Source organism: Arachis stenosperma, chromosome 7 (assembly GCF_014773155.1).
Source record: "Arachis stenosperma cultivar V10309 chromosome 7, arast.V10309.gnm1.PFL2, whole genome shotgun sequence".
Lineage (NCBI taxonomy): Eukaryota > Viridiplantae > Streptophyta > Magnoliopsida > Fabales > Fabaceae > Arachis > Arachis stenosperma.
In genome coordinates, this window is record NC_080383.1 from 9,654,841 (window position 1) to 9,678,155 (window position 23,315).

The 23,315-nt window shown below is 36.8% G+C and overlaps 1 protein-coding gene across 1 annotated transcript; it reads right to left on the reverse strand.

The window, feature by feature from the left end:
- Positions 1-10,992: 10,992 nt before the first annotated feature.
- Positions 10,993-13,723, reverse strand: LOC130940342 (WEB family protein At2g40480). Its single transcript, XM_057868453.1, has 2 exons — positions 13,320-13,723; positions 10,993-12,755 (listed from the first exon to the last, which is right to left on the reverse strand). Exons 1-2 carry the CDS (start codon positions 13,464-13,466, stop codon positions 11,286-11,288), a joined length of 1,617 nt encoding a protein of 538 aa, XP_057724436.1. The 5' UTR covers positions 13,467-13,723; the 3' UTR covers positions 10,993-11,285.
- Positions 13,724-23,315: the final 9,592 nt, after the last annotated feature.

Sequence of the window (23,315 nt, forward strand, 5' to 3'; positions counted from 1 at the left end):
TTTTTTCATTCCAAATATTGATAAGTTGGTGATTTCATTCTTGCAATCAAATTCAAATAGTCGTTAAAGTCTTCATTCTTACTTTCAACGACCTCTCTTAGCTGCATCAGCTTGTAAAACTCTTTCTCTTTCAACAGGAAAGGAAGAGCAAAAAAAATTTCAACATTTAGAAATATATTTTATTGGATAAGAAGAAAGAATGATGCTAAAAGAATCAATATTCTTCATAAACCAAAGTTAGCCTCTTTCTTTGAACGTTTAAAATGCAAACTCAAAGTTGCCAACAACTTGAGCTTGAGGGGGGTGTTAAAGAGTGTGCATTAGAGGACAGCAAAATCGAGACTTAAGAAAATCAAGAATCAATTAGCAAGTTAATTAATAAGTAAAATGTTGTGTGCTTAGTTTGTGCTGTCACAGTTGTATATAAATGTCAAAATTTTTCCGGTGAATGAGAGCTTCCCACGGTAGCCCAACAAGTGGTATCAGAACTGATTCGGTGGTAAAAAATTCTCCACAGTGACTCAACAAAGTGGTATCAGTGCCGATAGTTAATCGTTCTGGTGTTTTAAGAAACTTAAGGGGGGAGATTGTTAATGTTGCAAGTGTGAGAAATGTATGAAATTAATCTCACATTAAAGAAAGTAAGAAAGAGCGAAGAGATTATAAGATGAGAAACTCATTAACTTACTACTTTAGGGTGGGTGAGTTGGATGTGGTGTCTTCTCATCTATATTTTCTCACTTGGTTTCCTATGGTGGCTTAATAAGTAGTATCAGAGCTGATTCACTAACAATATTTATATTATGTAGGTAAATCACAAAATTTATCAAGATAAGAAATGTTAATCCTTCTTAATTATTATCAAATAAATATTTTTGATAATTACAAATTCTACCATAAACAGGAGTAACGGTTAGAATATTTCTAAAAGCGCAAGCTCCCGTACGTTTTAAGGTAATCTATTGTAGTATTGCGTCACTTTCTGACGCGTGCATAAAAGCAAGCCACGCAACAAGGACGAGGCTAATAAAACAAAATTCTCTTTACATATACATATTTTTTATTGGTTACTGTTCATACCCTGGCCCAATAATAAAGGCCCAGGATCAAGCAAAAGACCTAATCCAAAGGGTTGGGCCTCACCAATACCGATCTTCATCCTATGAAGTCGGTACTCACTACGACTTGTTCTAAAGAAGTCGGCCACGAGGGTTAGCTGGCGGATAAGCACTCATTCAAATGAGTAACTGCCCCTAGAATCTCTCTAACCACTTCCACGAGCCATATCCTAACCTCCCTAAGATAATGGGACGGTTACCACCCTAAAAATATGGCACTACTCCAACGGTGGTTATTGGTTCACCACTATAAATACACTGACACCCCTCAGGTATCTCTAAGTCCAATACTCTCTAGACCTGCTCACACTCTAGCTAACTTAGGCATCGGAGTGTCTTTGCAGGTACCACCCCCATCTCCTCACGCGAACAAGTCGGACGGAGGCCCCCGAGTTGCAGACCCATTCGGAGTCTTCCCCCTTCATACATTTGGGCCAGCCTACATCATTTAGCTCATCAATCTCCGGTTATCCACCGTAACATTGGCGCCGTTGCCGGGGACCCGAGAGATCAACTACTAATGGCGGACAGATTCCCCGAAGAGGGTCATGTGGAGACAGATTCTGAACAAGAGAATCTGGACACAGGCAATAATGATGCAGACTTCACCCTCCACCAGGGAACTAATGATCAACACAGGGAAGGTACCTCCGGAGTAAAAAACCCGAAGGTAAACTCTTCAGAAGGGCGCGAATCAGAGAAAGAGGGACCATCCCATGTAACTGAACTCATGGGATTAGTCCACAGTCGCCTGAAACAGTTAGAACAAGAACGGGAGCGACAAAAGGAAACTGAAAAGAACCTAAAAGAGGAGATGGAACAACAAAAAGAGTTAGAAAGAAAACTCTTAAAGTTAGAATCCTCCCTCAAAGGTCGCAACTCCCGTGACGAACGAGAAGAGCCGCCCTTAGGAGGGGAGGATCCTTTCAACGAGGACATAATGAGGGCAAAAGTTCCGAGGAACTTCAAAAGCCTCGATATGGACCTCTATGACGGAACCACGGATCCAAAGCATCACCTGAGCAATTTCAAAAGTCGGATGTACCTAGCTGATGCTTCCGACGCTACGCGATGCAAAGCTTTCCCGACCACTCTATCGAAAGCAGCGATGAAGTGGTTCGACAGCCTCCCCCCGAGTTCGGTTACCAGTTTTGAAGACCTCTCAAGGAAGTTTTTGATGAGGTTCTCTATCCAGAAAGACAAAGTGAAACATGCACCGAGCCTCCTGGGAATAAAACAGGAGGCCGGAGAATCCTTACGAGCCTATATGGAAAGGTTCAACAAAGCATGTTTAGAGATTCAAGACCTGCCCATAGAGGCAGTCATAATGGGGTTAGTCAATGGGCTCAGAGAAGGTCCCTTCTCACAGTCCATATCTAAAAGACACCCCGTTTCTCTAAGTGATGTACAGGAAAGAGCTAAAAAGTACATCAATATGGAGGAAAACGCTAAGCTGAGAGACCTGAGTTGGCGACCTGGGCTCCCTCCCTCAACAAAAGAGAGGGAAAGGGAAACCAAGAAAAAGGAGGAACTCGGTCTCGAGAGACCAAGAAAATACCACTCTTATACTCCTCTGAAAGTTTCTATAGTGGACGTATACAGAGAGATTTGTAACACTGAAAGACTGCCACCCCCTAGACCCATTAAAAATAAAAAGGGGGGAGCCGCAGCGACTACTGTGAGTACCATAAAATATATGGTCACTCCACAAACGACTGTTACGACCTTAAAAATGTGATAGAAAAGCTGGCTAGAGAAGGTCGGCTTGATAGATATCTCATAGAAAGGTCGGACGGTCATGGAAAGAGAAAGCGAGACGATATGGATAGAAGAGACCCACCGCCGCAGACTCCGGAGAGACATATCCATATGATCTCAGGAGGGTTCGCGGGAGGGGGACTCACCAAATCCTCTCGCAAAAGACATCTCAAAAGAGTCTACTAGGTCGGAGAGGAGTCATCCGACCTCCCTACCATTTCATTCACAAAAGAAGATGGGTAAGGAATAATCCCTGGACACGATGATCCAGTAGTAATAACTATGATCCTAGCAAATGCCCATCTCCACAGAACCCTAGTAGATCAAGGAAGCTCAGTGGACATCCTTTTTAAGCCCGCTTTTGACAAACTAGGGTTAGATGAGAAAGAATTAATAGCCTACCCCGACACCTTGTATGGATTAGGTGACACGCTAATAAAATCACTGGGATTTTTGCCCCTCCACACCACCTTTGGAAAAGGGGAAAAATCAAAGACTCTGAGTATAAACTTCATAGTCATTGATGCGGGGTCAGCATATAAAGCTTTAATCGGCAGAGCTACCCTTAATCGACTCGGAGCAGTGGTATCCACTCCCCACCTTTGCATGAAATTCCCGACTTCAGCGAGGATAGCAATGGTAAGGGGAGACTAAAAGTTGGCAAGGAAAATGCTACAATGAAAGCCTAAATCTGAGAGGAAAGGGCAGAGAAGTTCACACAATAGAGCTCGGCGGTGCAAGGGCCAGAGAAGAGCTGTGACCACAACCGGGAGGAAAAACCGAGGAGATACAGGTCGGCAAAGAGGAAGGGAAAAATACTCATATAGGAGCCAACCTAGGGGAAACCCTAAAACAACGGTTGACTAAGCTCCTAAGAGATAACTCCGATCTCTTCGCCTGGAAGGCCTCCGACATGCCTGGGATAGACCCCGAGCTCATGTCCCACAAGCTCTCGGTTTATCCGGGATCCCGACCTGTACAACAAAGAAGATGCAAGCTCAGCCCAGAACGAGCCCTAATAGTAGAAGAACAAGTGCAGGCGCTCCTGGAAGCTGGCTTCATCAGAGAAGTTAAGTACCCAACATGGCTAGCCAATGTAGTGCTAGTCAAAAAACAAAATGGCAAATGGAGAATGTGTGTCGACTATACCGACTTAAATAAGGCATGTCCCAAGGACCCTTATCCACTGCCAAGTATTGATACCCTAGTGGACTCCAGCTCGGGGTATCAATACTTATCATTCATGGACGCCTACTCGGGATATAATCAAATCCCAATGTATGAGCCAGACCAGGAGAAGACATCATTCATCACACCCAGAGCCAATTTCTGCTACGTGGTCATGCCATTCAGATTGAAAAATGCAGGAGCCACATATCAAAGGTTGATGAATAAGGTGTTTGCCTCTCACCTTGGGAGCCTAATGGAAGTATACATCGACGACATGCTGGTAAAGACCAAGAAAGAAGTCGACCTCTTGTCAGACCTCTCACAAGTCTTTGACACCATAAGGCTGCACGAGATGAGACTAAATCCCGCAAAGTGCGCCTTCGCGGTGGAGGCAGGGAAATTTCTAGGATTTATGCTAACACAAAGAGGGATCGAAGCCAATCACGATAAGTGTAGAGCCATCCTAGAGATGAAAAGCCCGACTTGTTTGAGAGAGGTCCAGCAGCTGAATGGCCGACTTGCAGCCCTCTCCAGATTTTTGGCAGGATCGGCACTAAAATCCCTTCCACTGTTCTCCTTATTGAAAAAGGGATGTCAGTTTGAATGGACCCCTGAATGCGAGGAGGCGTTCCAGGAGTTCAAAAAGTTCTTAAGCCAACCTCCTATTCTGACCCGACCCATATCTGGAAAAGACCTCGTCCTATACTTATCTGTAGCAGACAAGGCTGTCTCATCAGCCCTGATAAGAGAATATGAGGTCGGACAACATCTAGTATATTTCATCAGTAAAGTTCTACAAGGCCCTGAGCTAAGGTACCACAAACTAGAGAAGTTTGCCTACTCCTTAGTAATAGCCTCACGAAGGCTACGGCCTTACTTTCAAGCTCACACAATAAGAGTCTGTACGAACCAACCCATGAAGCAAATCCTCCAAAAGACGGATGTTGCAGGGAGAATGGTTCAATGGGCAATAGAGCTTTCTGAGTTCGACTTAAGATATGAAACTCGGACGGCGATTAAAGCCCAATGCCTCACCGATTTCATTGCAGAATACGCAGGGGATCAGGAGGAAAAACCAACTACATGGGAACTCTATGTAGATGGATCCTCCAACAAAACAGGAAGCGGTGCAGGCATAATATTGGTAGATGAAAGAGGAACCCAGATAGAGGTTTCCCTAAAATTTGAATTCCCAGCTTCAAATAATCAGGCAGAGTATGAAGCCTTGATTGCTGGATTAAAGCTGGCAGAAGAAGTCGGTGCTACAAAGGTGATGATATACAGCGACTCACAAGTGGTGACCTCCCAGATAAGCAGAGAGTATCAGGCAAAGGACCCAAATATGAAGAGGTACTTGGAGAAAACTCTGGAGCACCTTGGGCGCTTTGCAGAAACCGAGGTTAAACACATAACTCGGGATCTAAACAGCAGAGCGGACGCCCTATCTAAGTTCGCAAGTACCAAACCAGGAGGAAACAACAGAAGCCTGATCCAAGAAACCCTCCAGGAACCCTCAGTGGTAAAAATAGAAGACAAACAAGAAGTCCTTGAGGTAGTCAGTTTAAACCTCGGATGGATGAACCCCTTGGTCGAATACATAAAATTTGACATCCTTCCAAAAGAGGAAAAAGAGGCCAGGAAAATCCGGAGGGAAGCACAACATTACACTTTGATGAGAAATACTCTCTACAGAAGGGGGATATCAACACCATTGTTAAAGTGCGTACCGACCTCAAGAACCACCGAGGTGTTAGAGGAAATCCACAGTGGAATCTGCGGAAATCATCTCGGAGCAAGGTCACTAGCCAGGAAAGTAATCCGAGCTGGATTCTACTGACCAACCTTGCAGAAAGATGCCACAGAATTTGTGAAAAAGTTCCAGCAATGTCAGATGCATGCAAATTTCCACGTGGCTCCCCCAGAGGAGCTCATCAGTATCACTTCTCCATGGACCTTTGCAAAATGGGGAATGGATTTGTTAGGTCCTTTTTCCCAAGTGCCAGGACAAGTCAAATACTTGATCGTGGGAATAGATTACGTCACAAAGTGGATAGAAGCAGAATCATTGGCCACCATCACTGCTCAAAGAAGTCGGAGGTTCCTCTACAAAAATATCATCACAAGATATGGGATACCTTATTCCATTACTACAGACAATGGAACCCAATTCACCGATTCCACCTTCAGAAGCCTAGTAGCCAGTATGAAAATAAAACACCAGTTCACCTCGGTGGAGCACCCACAAGCCAATGGGCAAGCCGAGGCAGCCAACAAAGTCATACTGGCAGGGCTAAAAAGAAGATTACAAGAGGCAAAAGGGGCCTGGGCTGAAGAGCTCCCCCAAGTGCTATGGGCTTACAGGACAACACCTCAATCCGCCACTGGAGAAACGCCCTTCCGACTAGTCTATGGCGTAGAAGCAATGATACCAATAGAAATCAATGAACAAAGCCCAAGGGTAATTCTCCATGACGAGATCGGGAACATACAGGGACACAAAGAGGAGCTCGACTTGCTCCCAGAAGTCCGAGAAGAAGCCCAGATAAGAGAAGCAGCGTTGAAGCAAAGGATGACTACAAGGTACAACAAAAAAGTCATTCGAAGAACATTTTCCCCAAATGACTTGGTCCTAATCAGAAACGACATTGGAGTCAATAAATCAGGGGAAGGAAAACTCGCTGCTAATTGGAAGGCACCATACAAAATCAATGAGGTCTTAGGAAAAGGCTATTATAAAGTGACCGACCTAGACGGCACCGAATTACAGAGGTCGTGGCATGCTTGTAATATGAAAAGGTACTACAGCTAAAAGCGAACTCTACTCCCTGATGTACTCTTTTCCCAACTTCATGATTTTTTCCCAAAATCAAAGGGTTTTTTCTGGAGGAGGGTTTTTAACGAGGCATCATAGTAGAGGCTAAGGGAAAATAGGCTATTAAAACCCTTAGTAGCAAGAAGGTACCTCCCCAATTAATAAAGATCTTTTTTCATTTACAATATCTCTTATAAACTCCTTTCTATTTTCTAAGTCTTTCTACGAAACGCGCCGACTTAAGCTCGACAAAACGTGAAAATCCCATGAACCGACCTAGATGGTCGTCAGGATAAAACGACGAGGTACAAGTCGGTGTAATGAGGTTATAAAAGTTGATCGTAAAAAACTCGGAAACATCCCGACTCATAAGTCGAAAGGGAAAAACCGAGTAGAAAAGAAAACGAATCGCAAAAATAACCTAAGTCATAAGAACTCAATAAAGCAAAGTTGAGTATAAGGAATAACAAAAAAGAGATTGAAAAAACCTAGGAAAAAGTTTAAAGGCTGTCCTAAAGTCCTTAAACAAAAAGGCCCAGAAAAACAGACAAGCCAAAGGGAAAGGTTTTCAGAAAAAGATCAAGGGGATTTCGAAAAATCAAAATCAGAAAAGCATGCACGCATAAGGTAACTTAAACCCTTATCCAAAAAAGGGTATTTTGTTAATTTAAAACCCTTATTAAACAAGGGTATTTTTTAAATATTTTGTTGACGGCCTTAAAAGGCCAAAAAAAATTGTTCAAACACCACCAACAAACAAGATATAAAGAGTTTAAAAAAAAAAGGGAGACTCACAGGCCGAGCCCCTATATAGCCATATAAAGTTATTTCTGCAGAGGAGTAGACGGATCACCACCACCAGTCCTAGCCCGAGATCTTGCCTTAGCCTCCTGAACTCTTTGGTAAGATTCTTGAGCATTCTTTCTTGCCATATCTGCAAAAGAAACAATTAGCAAAAACAACAAGTCGGCAAACCTCAAGTCGGCAGATACAAGTTGAAAATAAGAAATGTATATATAAAAACTACCTAGTTGCGACCGAACAAAAGTCGGCGATCCCTGGAGGAATTTTCTAGTATCCAAGTATGGGGCCCTCCCCCACACTTCTCGGAAAAACCCCACAATGGCCGCCTCCACCTCGTCTAGGTCGTCCAAACCGTACTTCTCACAGGGGGAGGCCTCCAACCAATAGAGGGGAAAGCGAGGGGAAGAATTCTCATCCAAGAAAAAGGGGTGGTGACCCTCTATAGCTTGCACTTTGAAAAAATAATTTTTGAAGTCATGGAAGGATTCGTCAAAAAGGGTGAAGATTCTCCGACCTTGTATGGCTCGGAAAGACACCCATTGCTGCTTGTTATTTAACCCACTGAAGGGCTTAGTCATGTGGAAAAGATAAAAGAAAATCCTCAAAGAGGTCGGAAAGTCCAAAGCGTGACTTATAAATTGATAAATTTTCAAAAAACCCCAAGAGTTGGGGTGAAGTTGGGTAGAGGCAACTCGACAGTGGTGCAAAACAGACATCTCAAAATTCGAAAAAGGAAGAAAAACACCCAAACGGGTGATCATACATTCATACATAAAGAAAAAATGAGGGGCCGCCTCATTGGCCATCCCAAAACAAACCCGGTCTTCTGGACCCGGGACTACCAACTCATACTTTGGCTCGTCCTCCTCAGAAATACAAATTCTGTGGTGAGTACGAAGGTGGGTGATAAACTCAGCATCGACCAAGGGTTCCTCCCCTAGGACCGTGACATCAACCCATTGAGAAAGAACATCTACGGAAGCCATTTCTTTTCTTATAAAGGGTAACAAAAACCTACAAAAGGAAAAGAAAAGGAAAATCAAAAACACGGTCTCTAAAGGGAGGAAATACGGAACTAAAGTCTACAAACTAACCTATCTATCTACAAAATAAAAGCATGCAAACATAAGGCATGTTACGAAAGAAGAAAAGCTAACCTTTATCCAAAAATGAAGATTGGAAGAAGCAGAAGTCTCCGAAACACAAGAGCGCAGCACGAACGAAGGAAGAGGAAATTTGAAAAATCGCAGAAACGAAAAAATGAAAGAGAGGGAAAGTATTTATAAACATGCTAAGGGGCATAATGGTAAAAGCGGGGCAGTCATTAATGAGAATGCACCGTTACCAAGACCTACACACATCCCTAACGGACACGACGCTTGATTAGACGTAACTGTCAGAACCAAAAGGACACGAAAAGTCACGTCGGTTTCAAACCATCACGTCGGTCCGCCAACAAGTCGGCTACGACCCCGAGTAGAATACTCGAACCTAAATTTTGAAAAAATTGGGCTCGAGTAGGGGCACTGTTCATACCCTGGCCCAATAATAAAGGCCTAGGATCAAGCAAAAGACCTAATCCAAAGGGTTGGGCCTCACCAATACCGATCTTCATCCTATGAAGTCGGTACTCACTACGACTTGTTCTAAAGAAGTCGGCCACGAGGGTTAGCTGGCGGATAAGCACTCATTCAAATGAGTAACTGCCCCTAGAATCTCTCTAACCACTTCCACGAGCCATATCCTAACCTCCCTAAGATAATGGGACGGTTACCACCCTAAAAATATGGCACTACTCCAACGGTGGTTATTGGTTCACCACTATAAATACACTGACACCCCTCAGGTATCTCTAAGTCCAATACTCTCTAGACCTGCTCACACTCTAGCTAACTTAGGCATCGGAGTGTCTTTGCAGGTACCACCCCCATCTCCTCACGCGAACAAGTCGGACGGAGGCCCCCGAGTTGCAGACCCATTCGGAGTCCTCCTCCTTCATACATTTGGGTCAGCCTACATCATTTAGCTCATCAATTTCCGGTTACCCACCGTAACAGTTACTTTATGCTAATTCCGCTTCTTCCTCCTTATCTGTTGTTTTTTTGCTGCATTTGGCTGCTAAAGAGTGTATAGGATTGGTCGAAAATTTAAAACATATTTTACTGGTTTAATTTTTTTTATATTGTTGTTTTTGGTTTATATTTGGAGTACATTTTCGACAAAATTGACATGATTTAAAACTATATTTTTAAAATATATATTTTTTAAATTAATAATAATTTGTTATATTTTTATGTTTTAATTAATAATTTTTATATTATATAATATTATTTTTGTTTTATAATTCATTTCCAAATTATATACTTTAATTATATGTTAGACCGACTGACCATGCTTAGAACTTGGTTTTATCAAATTAGTTAAGTGTCAAATTCAAACATTAGAAATAATAAACTATTAAAGTATTTGCTTTGATGAATTTAAAAAATAAATGTGTGTTGGTATAATAAATATATGACTTAATGAAAACTTGACATGTGAACTACAAAATCCACATCAACAAATATTTTTACTTTATAAAAAATATTATATATTCTTTAATATTAATATATCTTTTAAATTAATTAAAAAAAACTAAAATATCTTTATCATTGATTTTTGAAAAGATTAAAGAACCTTTTAATATTATAAAAAATAGTATTTTGCTATTAATATGAAAAAGATCAAAATCCCTTTTGTCTTTAAAGTTTTTAATTGTATTACAAAATAAAATCAAAATTTTAATTTTAACATATTAAAATATCAAATGAGTTCATTTTAAAAAAATTAAGATACCTTTTATTATTAATTTTAAAAAGACTAAACATATTCATCACTCTTCTAAAATTATTTTGTATTAAAATATATTTTTTGATCAAAGAAAAAATTTATAAATGTTAAAATATACCCATCATTTTTCTAAAATTAATTTTGCATAAAAAATAATATTAAAAAATTTTTCCCCAAAAATAAAAGTTATAAATTTTTAAAATATAGTCATCATTCTTTTAAAACCGATAGTACTAGTGGCTTGATTTTATAATGATTTCTGCAACCTTTTTTTTTTAAGTGTTAGTTTTATGCTTAGGGTATCTACCTTGGTTCTTTCTGGTTTTCATGAATATGGTTTTCCATCCTAAGATTCGAAACGATACTCGATTCTTGATTCTAAAATTGATCAAACGATTCACAATTTGACAACTATTTATGACATTGTGTTGGTTTGAGTGAAGCATAGAAACACAATTTTTATTTGAATTGCATCAGAAAAAAAAAATCAAATTATATTTAAAAAAATCCATAATTTAATTATTGTCAAGAAATAAAATCAAGAAACACGTACAAGCCCATGCCCCAAACAAAAATATACAAATGGAGGAATCAACTTTGCCAATCAACAAGAACAACATAACCTACCATTTTACAAAACATATTTTATAAAATCAGACACTTTAACACAAACTTTCACTTGGCTAACAAGAAAGCAATCATCATAACGAAAATCAATGAAGAATGACAAGACGAATATATTAATGCAAGAGTTTTGCATATTATGTCCCCATGCAGAGGAACTAGGATTAGATTTATGTCCTTTTCTTACTAGGCCTTCCCAATGATATTTGGATGAATCCAAACTTTTTCCTCTGAGCCATAAAATGCTTTTGATGATCCCTATCTGTTTCAGGATTTGAAGGAAGCGTAAGATCTTCCCTCAACGCTTGGAGCATTTGACTCAATGCTACCTTCTGTCTTGCAGCATGCTCTTCCATCTCCTTTGTTGCAGTGTAATCTTCAGGAACTTGCTTTCTGCTGAGCACATCTCGCATTGATACCGTGGACTTCAGGACACGTTTTCGGTCATTGTTCGCTGTTGTTGACCTCGTCACATCTGGCAGAGAAGAATCCTGACAGCATCCTGTGTAAGCAAAGTTGTGATTGATAGATCTATACATTGATTGTCCCTTCATATCATCCTGAGGAATCCATTTCCGAAGAGCCTCATTCGCAGCATGCTGCTTTCTGTTTGCAGTTTCAACACTGTTTAAAGCCTCAGTTAGGCGTTGTTTGCTAAGCAGAACTTCTTCTGTTGCTTCCTCCAACTTCTTCAAAATATTCAATTTAGAAGCATTTATTTCATCGAATTGAAATCTCGAATCTACTACCTTCTTCAACGTAGACTCTTCTGGTATTTGAACTTCAGGATTTAGAGGAGTGTGCTCTCCTAATGCAAAAGTCACTCTCCGACGTTCTGGTAGAACAAGTCCAGATGGTATCTCAGCACCAGATAGAGCCTTGATTTCGGCAAGAGCAATAGCTTCGGCTGCCCTCGCAGCTTCTTCCATCTTTTTAGCTGCAAACCACCTCATCTCAGCAGTCTTAATACTAAGTATGTTCTCTTCGTATGATAATGGCTTTGAAACTTCAGATCTTAGTGTTTCGACCATTCTACTGCTTTGATCAGCATCAGGTTTGAAACTCACCAAAATGTTCCCAGGATTATCTGAAGTGGAACTTGTTTTCATAGGAGCCGGTGATGGATTCGATCTTGCTTCTTCTTGTGCCCTCGTTTGTGCAGAGACAGCTGCAACCTTTGATGCTAGCTTCTCACGCGTCCTCTCAAGAAAAAGCCTCTCCTTCTTCATCTTCTTATTCAGAGACTCAACAGAAGATTGAATCAACCCAAGATCATTTATGGTTTTGCCAAGGTTCATCTTAGCTTGTTCCAACTCGATAAAGAATTGATCAGATGATGTAGCAGAGACAGAGCCAGGGCTTGGATTCTGCAATCTTTGTTCTTGATTGCCAGCAACAGTTCCATAATTTTCTTGATTCATCTCCTTAACAACAACAGGGGTACCAACATGTTCATTGTCAGTTGCAGAACACTTCAATGCTTCAGTTTGTAGCTGCTGCTTTAACCCCTCCACAATCCTTTTGGTAGCTGCCAGTTCTTCGAGCACATCGAGTGTTTCGAGTTCTTTCACTATCAAATCCTTCTCCAACTTGGCTGCTTGTTCCTCCACTTTCTTTATGTCAAACTCCTCATCACTATTCTGCAAACAATAATCTTCAACACATTAGAGAGAAAAACAAACACACAAATTCATATTAAAGAAAACACTATGCTCAAAGCCTCAAACAGAAAGGCTGGCAGAAAGAGTAAGCGAAAATCATAAGCATATTTCCAAGGACAAATTCAGATGTAAAACCTTTGAAGTCTCAAATAACTACAGCACATACCAATAGAATGAATAATAAGAAAAATAACTAAATCTTTCTCTATCAACAATTGATCATCTACAATTCCAACATTGTGTTTGTGCTATAAATACTACTGAGTAAAAGATTTAAATTTTCAATGTGAATTGAGAAATTTAACTCCATAAGCTCATGAATCTCAAATAATGAGATGTAAAGTAAAGAACGGTTCCACCATTGCAACTTCAAGCACAGAAACTTGAACCCTAAAAAAAATTAGAAACAAAAACCTGTATCATGTAATCCTAAATTTATTTTAGGAAATAAAAAAAATCAACGCATTGTTCAAAAGTTCAGTTCACAGAATCACTGCATTTTCATTTCTGACCCTAAAAAAAGAAAGAAAACAAAAACCTTACATGCAGCCAAGGTCCGCTTCCTCCAAAACGAGTAACCGCCTCTTTAACCGATCCAAACGGCGGCGAAGTATCAATTTCAGCTCTCAAACCAACCTTCCTGATTCCAGAACCGGTTTCACCACCGAGATTTGGAGTCTCCTCAGCCATTGTTGCCACACACCACCGAGTTTCGCAACAAGCTTGGAAACTCCCTTCGACTTTGACTTCTGTAGTGACGACGCGTTCATTCTGAAATTTATGGCAAAAATGAGTGAGTGTGATGATGGTGGTGGGGAACCGAGTCACGAACTCGGTAGTGCAAAAAGGGTGGCGGGTCAGTGACTCGGGTCCACGCTGCTGCTTCGGGTGAAAACGGAAAAAAGGAGAAAAAGAGAGGGAAAGAAGAAAAGCGCTTCGGGTGCAAACTTCTTTTTTTCTTTTTTGGAGGTTTGTTTTAGTGTGGGTCTGGTAACAGGGGAGTTATGGTGCGCGCTTTGATTTGGTTCGTTGGTGGAAGTAAAAGTCAAAGTTTTGTTAGTTAAGTGTTGTGATGAGTAACCAATGAGTTTATGACACGTTGGATTTTAGTTGGGAGGGGGCTTATTATGGGATTTTTTTTATTTATCTCCTTGATTGGGAGCGTGATTTGCGGCTTCGTAAAAAGCGCTTTTGTTAAAGTTAATGAAAGGAACGAAACGACGTCGTACTGGTTGCCACTTGCCAGAAGATAAAAGATGGAGATTTTGTAAGGAAGAGATGTGAGGGATCATGTACATTAGAAAAACTAAATTGTGGTTAATCGATCAAAAAATTATAATTATATATTAGTTAACTAATTTAGTAAAATTATTTTAAAAATTATATTTATATTTTTTAAAATTATTTAATTGAAACTAAATTTAAAAAATTAATTTTTAATTGATTAACCAAAATTAAGACTAAAGTTAAAATATTAATTTTTAATTAATTAACTAAAATTAAAATTAAATTTAAAAAAAAACTTTAATTTCAATATTTAGATTAAAAAATTAATTTAAAAAATTTTTTTTGTAAAAAATCAATTTTTTATTTAAAAATGTTTTTTTTTCAAAAACCAATGTTTTATCCAAAATTTAATTTTTTAAATTAATTTTTTATTTTTATAATCAATTAAAAATTGATTTTTAAATTTTTTAATCGGTTAATAATTAATTTTATTATATAAAATTAATTTAGTTAATTAATTAAAATTAAATTTTAGTTTACTAAATAACAGATTTAATTTTTAGATTAACCAAATTATGTACAGATATTATTAATTTATTATTGATATGCACCATCTATATTGTTGTAGCTAATAAAGTTAAAAATAGAGTAAAATAAAGAATAAAACTTAAAATTTTTATGAAATTGAAGGAGAATTTATTTCATCATCAAAAGTTTCAAAATTTAAAATAACTTTTTTTTTTCATTGAAATAATAAAAGCCTCTTAATTTTTCATATTTTTGTAGTATTTTTCAATCTAATTGAATAAAAATATTTTATCAAAAGTTTAAATTTTATTTAAGAGTTTGTCACTAATTATTGAATTATTATCTACATTAGACATATTCAAATGATCTAGATTTACTCAAACAAACAAATAAACTGATTACATGACTAACTTAATTTATTTTTTGTTGTCAGTATTTTTTCTTTTGTTTTGGTTTTGGTATTACCAACCTAATTTAGGCTTTTTTTTGTCATGGTACATGGCCAAACATGCCTGGTCGGGTATAACCCGTCCAAGCTACAACTGGAAAGAATCAAATTTCCAACCTAACTCAATTGTCTTTCTCAAAGGTCTTCGGATTAGCACTATTTCCCAAGACACCTTCAAGGTACCGCAGTCTTCCTTGTCAGCGATGTCGTCTCCTCCGTTGGCCTGGTATCAGTTGTCACCACCGGCTTCCACTGAAGGTTGCATTGATACTGCGCCTTCAAGTCCACATTGTTGTTCCTCTATTCCCAAGAATCGTCGTCGTTGCTCTCTGGTTTCCCCTTGGTGCACCTCCGCCACCGGTTGCGTTGGCTCCTTGCCTTCGAATCTAGATTTCAGAGACCATCGTCCTCTGCCTTGGATTGAATCCTACTCCTTATCCCTTGCTTGGTCATCCGGTGCTTCGAAGCCCAATTGTTGCCGTCATGCATCTTGTTGCCATCGCAGGTTATTGGCGCTTTCATTGCCGATTTGCTACACCTGAGACCGATGATGCTCTTGATCTGCTGAGATACCGTATATCCATAACTCTTCTCCCTAATTGAGGTGCTGAAGCAAATTTTTCTGTCTTTTTCTGCTCCACCGAGTTGTCGTTTCCTCCTTCTTTAGGATTCTTGCTATTTCTCCCTATGGACGTTGGTTCCAATCACTGCTAAGTCTTCCGCTGAGCATGAGAGTGGCCACATAGTGAGGCAGTTGATTCGCTTCTCGTGGTGTCCATGTGAATCCCCCACCAGAGACTTCTTGCTTCATCTCCTCAACATCCATCAAAAACAGATTCACTTGTAACCCCCCATATACCTTTCCATAATTTTCTCCAATCTGCTCTAGTTATTGAGCTTGAAGGCTTTTATTGCTGTTTTTTCGCTGTCGTTTCTTTTCTTGCTATGTAATACCCTGATTTATAATGTATATCCCATCCTGTTTATATGGCCAGTATAAGAAATCTTCTCTTTTCCTTAAGCTGACAAGCGTTTAAAAATTTTTTTGAATCATATTTTGGAAAAATTCTAATTCAATCTTAGCTCTATTCCACCTTTCTCCTCTAATTATTAGCTCACATATAGGGGTGGCAAGTGGAAAAGTCTGTCCCGCCCCACCAGAAGCCCGCCCTTAGGCGAGCTGGCCCGCCCCGCCCCATCCAGTGAGGCGGTCCCAAAATCCCAGCCCGCGCCCGCCTAACGGCGGGCTGGCGGGCCGGCGGGCCAAGCCCATCAAATATCTTTTTTTTAAAATTTTAACTATTAAATAATATATATAAATGCATAAAAAAATCTCTTCTATTTTTTACTTTTAATTATTATAATTATTTCTAAAAGTATAAACAAATTATAATTTTTATATTCACAAACATTAAAGTGTTTGTAATTATCAATATCTAATAAACATAATTATAAACCAAGTTTTCATCTAAAATATAATTATAAATGTTGTTCCCAAAACAAAATAAACATAATCCAAAACATAATTATAAATATTGTCTCTAAAACAAAATAAACATAATCCAAAACACTCAATTTCCATCTTTATTCTCTTGTAAGTTAGGTTGGGAGAAGTTGGGTTTTGGTAAAAAAAAATTGTAAAAATACCCCATTGCTAAAAAATACTAAGCCCGACGGGGAAGCCCGCCCCGCCCCGCCAAAATCCATCAAAGCCCACGGTTTAAGCGGTGCAGGTTAAGCGAGCTTTTGCTATTTGGCGGTCCCAATTTTACAGCCCAACCCGTCTTTTTTGGCAGGTTACACGAGCCGGCCCGGCGGATTTAGACCTGTTTGCCACCCCTACTCACATACCCTCCTATCTATCTGTGCTGCCCATCCTATCATTGCCCTTTGTCATGCCTACAATCCAAATATCTTTTCCTATTACTAGTTTTTTTCCATTTTCCATACACCATTTGTCATTTCTTCTTAAAAAATCCCTCCTTATTAAAAGGCTTCTCCACACTCATGGTAATTTCTTTTGAACCTGTGCATGCCAAAAGTTCGAATTGGAAAAATATATGGATTTTAAAATTTTTTATCCAAAATGCCTTTGGTTCTTTAATTATCCTCCAATACTGCTTTGTTAGGTGGGCCATATTCTAATATTAAAAATCTTTAAATCCTAATCCACCCTCGAGCTTACACTTGCTAATGGTTTCTCAATCCTTCCAATGCATGCCTCAGTCTCTACCTGGTGATGCCCACAAAAATTGGACAATTCTTGCACTTAGTCTTTGGCAGAAATTGTTAGGAAACATAATCACATTTATAGTGTATGCCGGGATAACTTGTAAACCTCCTTGCCTACTTGATTCAAAAGCTTTTTCTTCCATCCATCCATTGCATCTTATTCATAACTCTTTCTTCAATCCATCCTAGAATTTTATTTTTTATCTTTTCTATTGAGCTGAAAAATCCAAATACTTCTCTGGATTATCCCAAGTTGACATTCCTAAATTTTTCTTTGTTTACCCTTACTTGCATTGGAACCTGTCTTCCGTAGGTGATCCTTGATTTTTTCATATTGATCTTTTGACCTGAAGCTTCAGTATATTCATTCATGATAAGTATAATCTGGTAGATTTTTTCTTCTTTTACTACGGCCAAAATAATGCAATCATCTGCAAACAAGGGATGAATGAGAGTTGGAGCCTCAGTCTGATTTTAAATCATGAGATTTGGCCATTTCTATGAGCTTCTTTCATGAGGATGGATAAAACTTCAGCAGCTAAAATAAATAAGTATGGTAATAAAGGATAACATTGCCTAAGCTCTCTTTGCAGATATACCTTTTGTGTTAAGTTTCCATTCATTTCAAATCTATAATTTGTACTCCTAACACAAGTCATCACAAGTTGCACCTATTCTTTTTGGAATCCAAAAATTAAAAGGATATTTTTCAAAAATTCCTATTTCAGATGATTGTAGGCCTTATTCATATTTAATTTGATCACTAAATTTTCTAAAGCTTCTTTTTTTTTCTAAGCTGTGATATATTTCTTGAATTATAATTATGTTATCCTGAATTAGTCTCCCATCCACAAAAGCACTTGAAGTAAGTGAAACTAACATGTTAAGTCATTTTCTTAGTCTCATGACCATGAGTTTTGCAATAATTTTGTATTATTACAACAATTTATCGATCTCAAATTATTGAGGTTCTCTGAATAAACGTCTTTTTCTTTGTTTTTGGTTCTATAGTTAAAAGCCGCTTAAATTTACTCACTAGATATATGTTTCTTGGTCTTGTACTTTTTCTAGATCAAATAATAAGGTATTTCTATCAAACAAAAAAGACAAACAAGGTATGCTAATGGGCCTGGAAGGGTAAGTTACGACCTTCGTAATATTTTTGATCTTTTGAATAACCCATACGCTATGAGAAAAGTGAATGTATAAATAACTTGGGTGGTCGAATAGTCAATTCACTCGTCTAGTTAAGTGTCAGAGATTTAAATTTTGTCTTGTACACGTAATAATTTATTGGCCAACGATAGACCCTTAAATAATTTAAATCCGCAACAAATTAATTCTTAACTGATCGAGATGGAGGATACTGTAAACGACAAAAAAATGTACAAATTAAAGTTCAGCGTTATAGAACCTTATATAGAACTGAAGTTATGTACTATATATTATTATATCAATTATTGATGTGAATCCATATGAGAAACCATAACAAGTTTTATCTCATGGAAAACTAAAGATTTCAACACTTTCCGATGACTTGATGAGCCTCGCTAACTTAATATTCTACCCAAATAATAGATGGTATCGGAGACTAAATTTTAAAGTAGTTTTTCATTTTATTATGTTAATTATTTTAGTCTCTTAAATCTAAAATTTACTACACTAATCTCTAAAATTTAGATTTGGATACTATATTGGTTTTTTGGACTTTTTCCAGCATTGAATTAGTGAGTGAAGTGTTGAATGGTTCTAACTTGCCACGCTGGACATAAAATTAAATAGTGGTTCTAACTTGCCACGCTGAACATAGAATTAAATGGTGTTGTTTCATTTTAGTGCTTAAACAAGATAAACAAAAAGATGAAGAATTTATATGATGTGCAAACTATTTTATCTCCCCTCATTATCTAAACGATTTCATGCATTTTCATCTTGTTCAAACGTCAAAACAAACGATGTCATTATATTTAGCCCTGTGTTTAGCGTGCAAGTCAGAACTAACTCAACATTTTATTCATTGACTCAACGTTTAAAAGGGTTTAAGGACAAATATAGTGTTTGGAGCTAGATTTTGCACACAAATGTAGTGAATTTTGATTCAAAGAACTAAATGATAAAAGTTATGAAATTCAAGAATCACTTTAAGATTTAATCTACATATATAGCACGCTTTTGCAATTTGCTACCTCCAATACAAAAGTTAACGTGCGAAATATTAATTACAAAATTATAAAATTATTTCTCTTAATATTTTAAGTTGTCTACTCTAATTTATGGTAAAATTTTATTTTATTTTAAAAAATAGATTATACAAATCAAATTCTATATTTTCTATTATAAAAAGTTCAGTATTAATCAAGTTATGAAATTATATTCTCTAAATTAAAACATTAGTATATAAAATATGAAATCGATCTATGGTGGTTATTATATTATAATGGTTACACTATGATTGTATAACTTTGTCAATATTTAAAAAGTTATAGTAAAATTAAAGATACTTTTTATACATTTTTGTAGTATTTTTTATTTTATTTTTTTAATTAAAACTATTTTTAAATATTTAATTATTATTATTTTAATTTTAACAACATTTTAAAAAGTGTTATCGAAAGAAAAAATTTAAGAGATCAACTACAATATAAACTAAGTCAATTTTTTTTATTTTTAATTTTAAAATTTAAAAAATTAGGATAGTAGAAAATTATTTTTTTTTCTTTATAATAAATTTATTTTTTAACTAGTTGGTTGGAATTGACTTTATTTTTAATTGATTTTTAATGAAAATTCTTATCGAAATTGTATAACCATAGTAAAAATAGTTACTATAACATGCACCTAAAGTACAATTACCCTTAATTACGTTAAGTTTATGGTTAGGGCACATGCAAGAGACTGATTTTTATTTGACACTGCCCGGTAAAATATGGTTATGAGAGCGACTAATGAATGATGCTGAATAAGTTGTTAAATATGAAAACATAATAAAGACAAAGCAACTACCATTCACATACACGTTTGTGTTGGGAGATGGCCGGTGATTCATATTTTTCTCCTCAGTGTGTGATTGTAATTAAAAGAAAAATGAACTATACACTACAAGAAAATTGGGATAGCAGCCAACATTTAGTAGCAATTTTTTGAAACCGTCGCTAAATAAAATCTGGCAACAGTTACCGCGACGGATCATTTTGCAGCGATTTTGCTGTAATCGCTGCAAAATGTTGATTTGCAAATATAATAGATACTCTTTTTGCAGTAATTTTCTCTCAACCGCTGCAATATATTTTTAACTCAAATTTGTTAGCTTAAACGTTGCATTGTAAAATCTACTTAATTTCTCATTATTTTTTTTAAATATATTTCAAACACTGTAACTTAATGCATTACATACATTTTTGGATTTGTGTTAAGTAAAAAAAATTAATGAATTAAAAAAATATATAGTGATTAATTAATGTGCAGAAATTTACGAATTACGTTTTCTCATGTACTATCAACGCCTGTTAAATTTGCAATCAAGCATAAATATTAAAGAGAAAATCAAGTCAACTCTGAATTTTCAAAGTCAAAACAAAGTTCAATAGAGTATAAAGATCAGAATTCTCAAAGTAGACAACCAAGTATTGAGTCAAAAATTCTCTTCAACATCGTGTTGACTTAGCTAGAAATATTCTGTCACAAATCTACAATTTTCACGTGATTAATGGATCTGATAAGTCATCTCCAAACTATGGCTTTTTGTTTAGATTGAAGCTCCTTTTTGCAGCATGTACATCATGTTCTCTTTGTTGAGTGTATAAGGTTTCATTTTCTTGTTTTGCAGCCTTATTGAGCTCAAACTGCTTAGAGATGTCAATTCCACTAAAGAAGATATCAAACATACATATGTCATTAAGACACAAAATAGATAAACTCTAAAAATTATAACAAAATAAATATTCTACTTTTGTAATAAAATTTTATGACACAAAATTATATTATTACCAATTTTGTAATAAATTTTAATTTTTATATTAAAAAATATTATTACAAAATATTATATTATATTATAACAATTTTATTTTTTTGTTACAAAAGTTTTTTATACCGAAATATGCCATAATAATTCTATAATAATTTTAATTTTGTTACAAAATCGTTTTGTAACAAAATTTGTAATTTTTGTAACCATTTTTTTAGTTACTAATGTAACTTTTTCTTGTAGTGCGTGCATATTTGATTTATGTAGTTGTTTAAAACGGAGTTTCATAATAAACATAATTACATAATAGGCTACTTCCTATATATATGTGTTGTAATGCTGTTTAACCTAAAAAATTCAGAAAGTAATCGATGAGTATTTTAAAATATATATATCTAACCTATATAAAGTTTTCGTGTACATATTTGAAATATATTGGCTAATCAATGTATGAGTTGGTTTGAAATGGTAGTTAATAATTGTAAATATATATTTATAAAAGTATTCTTCAAGGTTCGAAATTAAACAATACTATAACGAACACATCATTTATCGACAATTTTTTTAGGAATTTGCAGTCGTTTATAACAGTCCTAAAATAAATTATCAAGGTTTAATGACCGTCGTCTTTTAATAAGTTGTGGGAAAATAAATTTGCAGTTATTTTTAGTAATTACCGGCATAAAATTTCTGATTTTTTTGTGGCAGTTTGTAACTAACACTAGATCCTAATATAATCTGCTACAAAAATATTGTATTTTGTAGAATAGATCTTTAAGCGCTGTTATTTTTTGTTATTTTTTTAACATTCTTGATACTTTTTTTCAGTTCTTTTAGGGTATATTTTTAATTTTAAAATATTATTATTTTTTCTTTTAGTAATCTAAATTGTTAGCAAAACTCATGAAAATATAAATGTGAAATAAATAAATATATGTATCTATTTAAATGTCAATAAATAAAGTACACATCTAATTAAGGCCAAGTGCTAGTTTATAGTATAGAAAAATTTAGAGAGTCAATATTAATTCAACCAACTATTTCAAAAATCAGCCAACTATTGAATATTTTCAAAAAAATAGCCAATAATAAAATCAATAAATACATACAACTCAAGTATAAAAAGAATATTTGAAAATGAATAAAGAAAATCAATATAAGATATATAATTTAAGGTTTTAGATTTAGAATTTGGGATTTAAAATTTGGGAGGACAGATGGTGGTTGGCGGAGGCAGGGGTGGTGGTCGACAGCAACAGGGCGTTAATCGACAATGATGCTGAGCGAAATTATAATGTTGGGAGAAAGAAGTAAAAAGTAATTAAAAAATAACGTGTGATTAGATTTATTTGTTTATTGGTTGTAGTTAGGGGTGTCAAAAATTCCCAAGCAGCGGGGATCCCCGCGGGGACCGCCCCGAACGGGGCCCCGATGACGGGAAATTTTTCCTGCGGGGATGGGGATGGGGGACAAAATTCTCCCGAAGCAGATGCGGGGACCCGAGCGGGGATCCCCGTCCCCGTCCCCGTATTCCCCACAATCCCCGAATATATTAAATTACTTAAATACCCTTAAGAATTTAGTTTTTATTTTGGTTTTTTAGTCATTTCACTTTGCGTATATATATATATATTGAAAAGTGAAAACCCTAATTTCTTCTCTTCCCAAAATCCCAATTCGCACAGAGGCATAGAGGAGCGCCGCGCATCGCGAAACCCTTCTTCACCACAGAGGCATCCACCTTGCTCCAGTGCTCCTCGCGAAACCCATCTTCCCAAAGGCATAGAGCGCCGCGCATTGCAACTCCCTCACCCTGCTCCAGTGCTCTTCGCGAAACCCTTCCTCTCTGCGCCCTTCCTCTGCGTTCTCTCCCTCGTCCCAGCCAGCCACCTCCGACCACCATCGTCACGACCTCCGACCACCATCGTCACCGCACCCCCCCGTGCGCTATATTCCGTTCGCCCTCTTCCGCATCGGTCGGCGCTCTTCTCTTCACCAGCGTCTCTACCTCTTCGGCCATTTCTGTGATTCTGTCTTATCCCTGGTAAGAGTCATTACTCCCATTTTCTTCTTATATTTTGACATTTCACTTTAGGTTTTATGTTTTTTTTGTCTACTGTTGGAACAAACCATTTTTCTG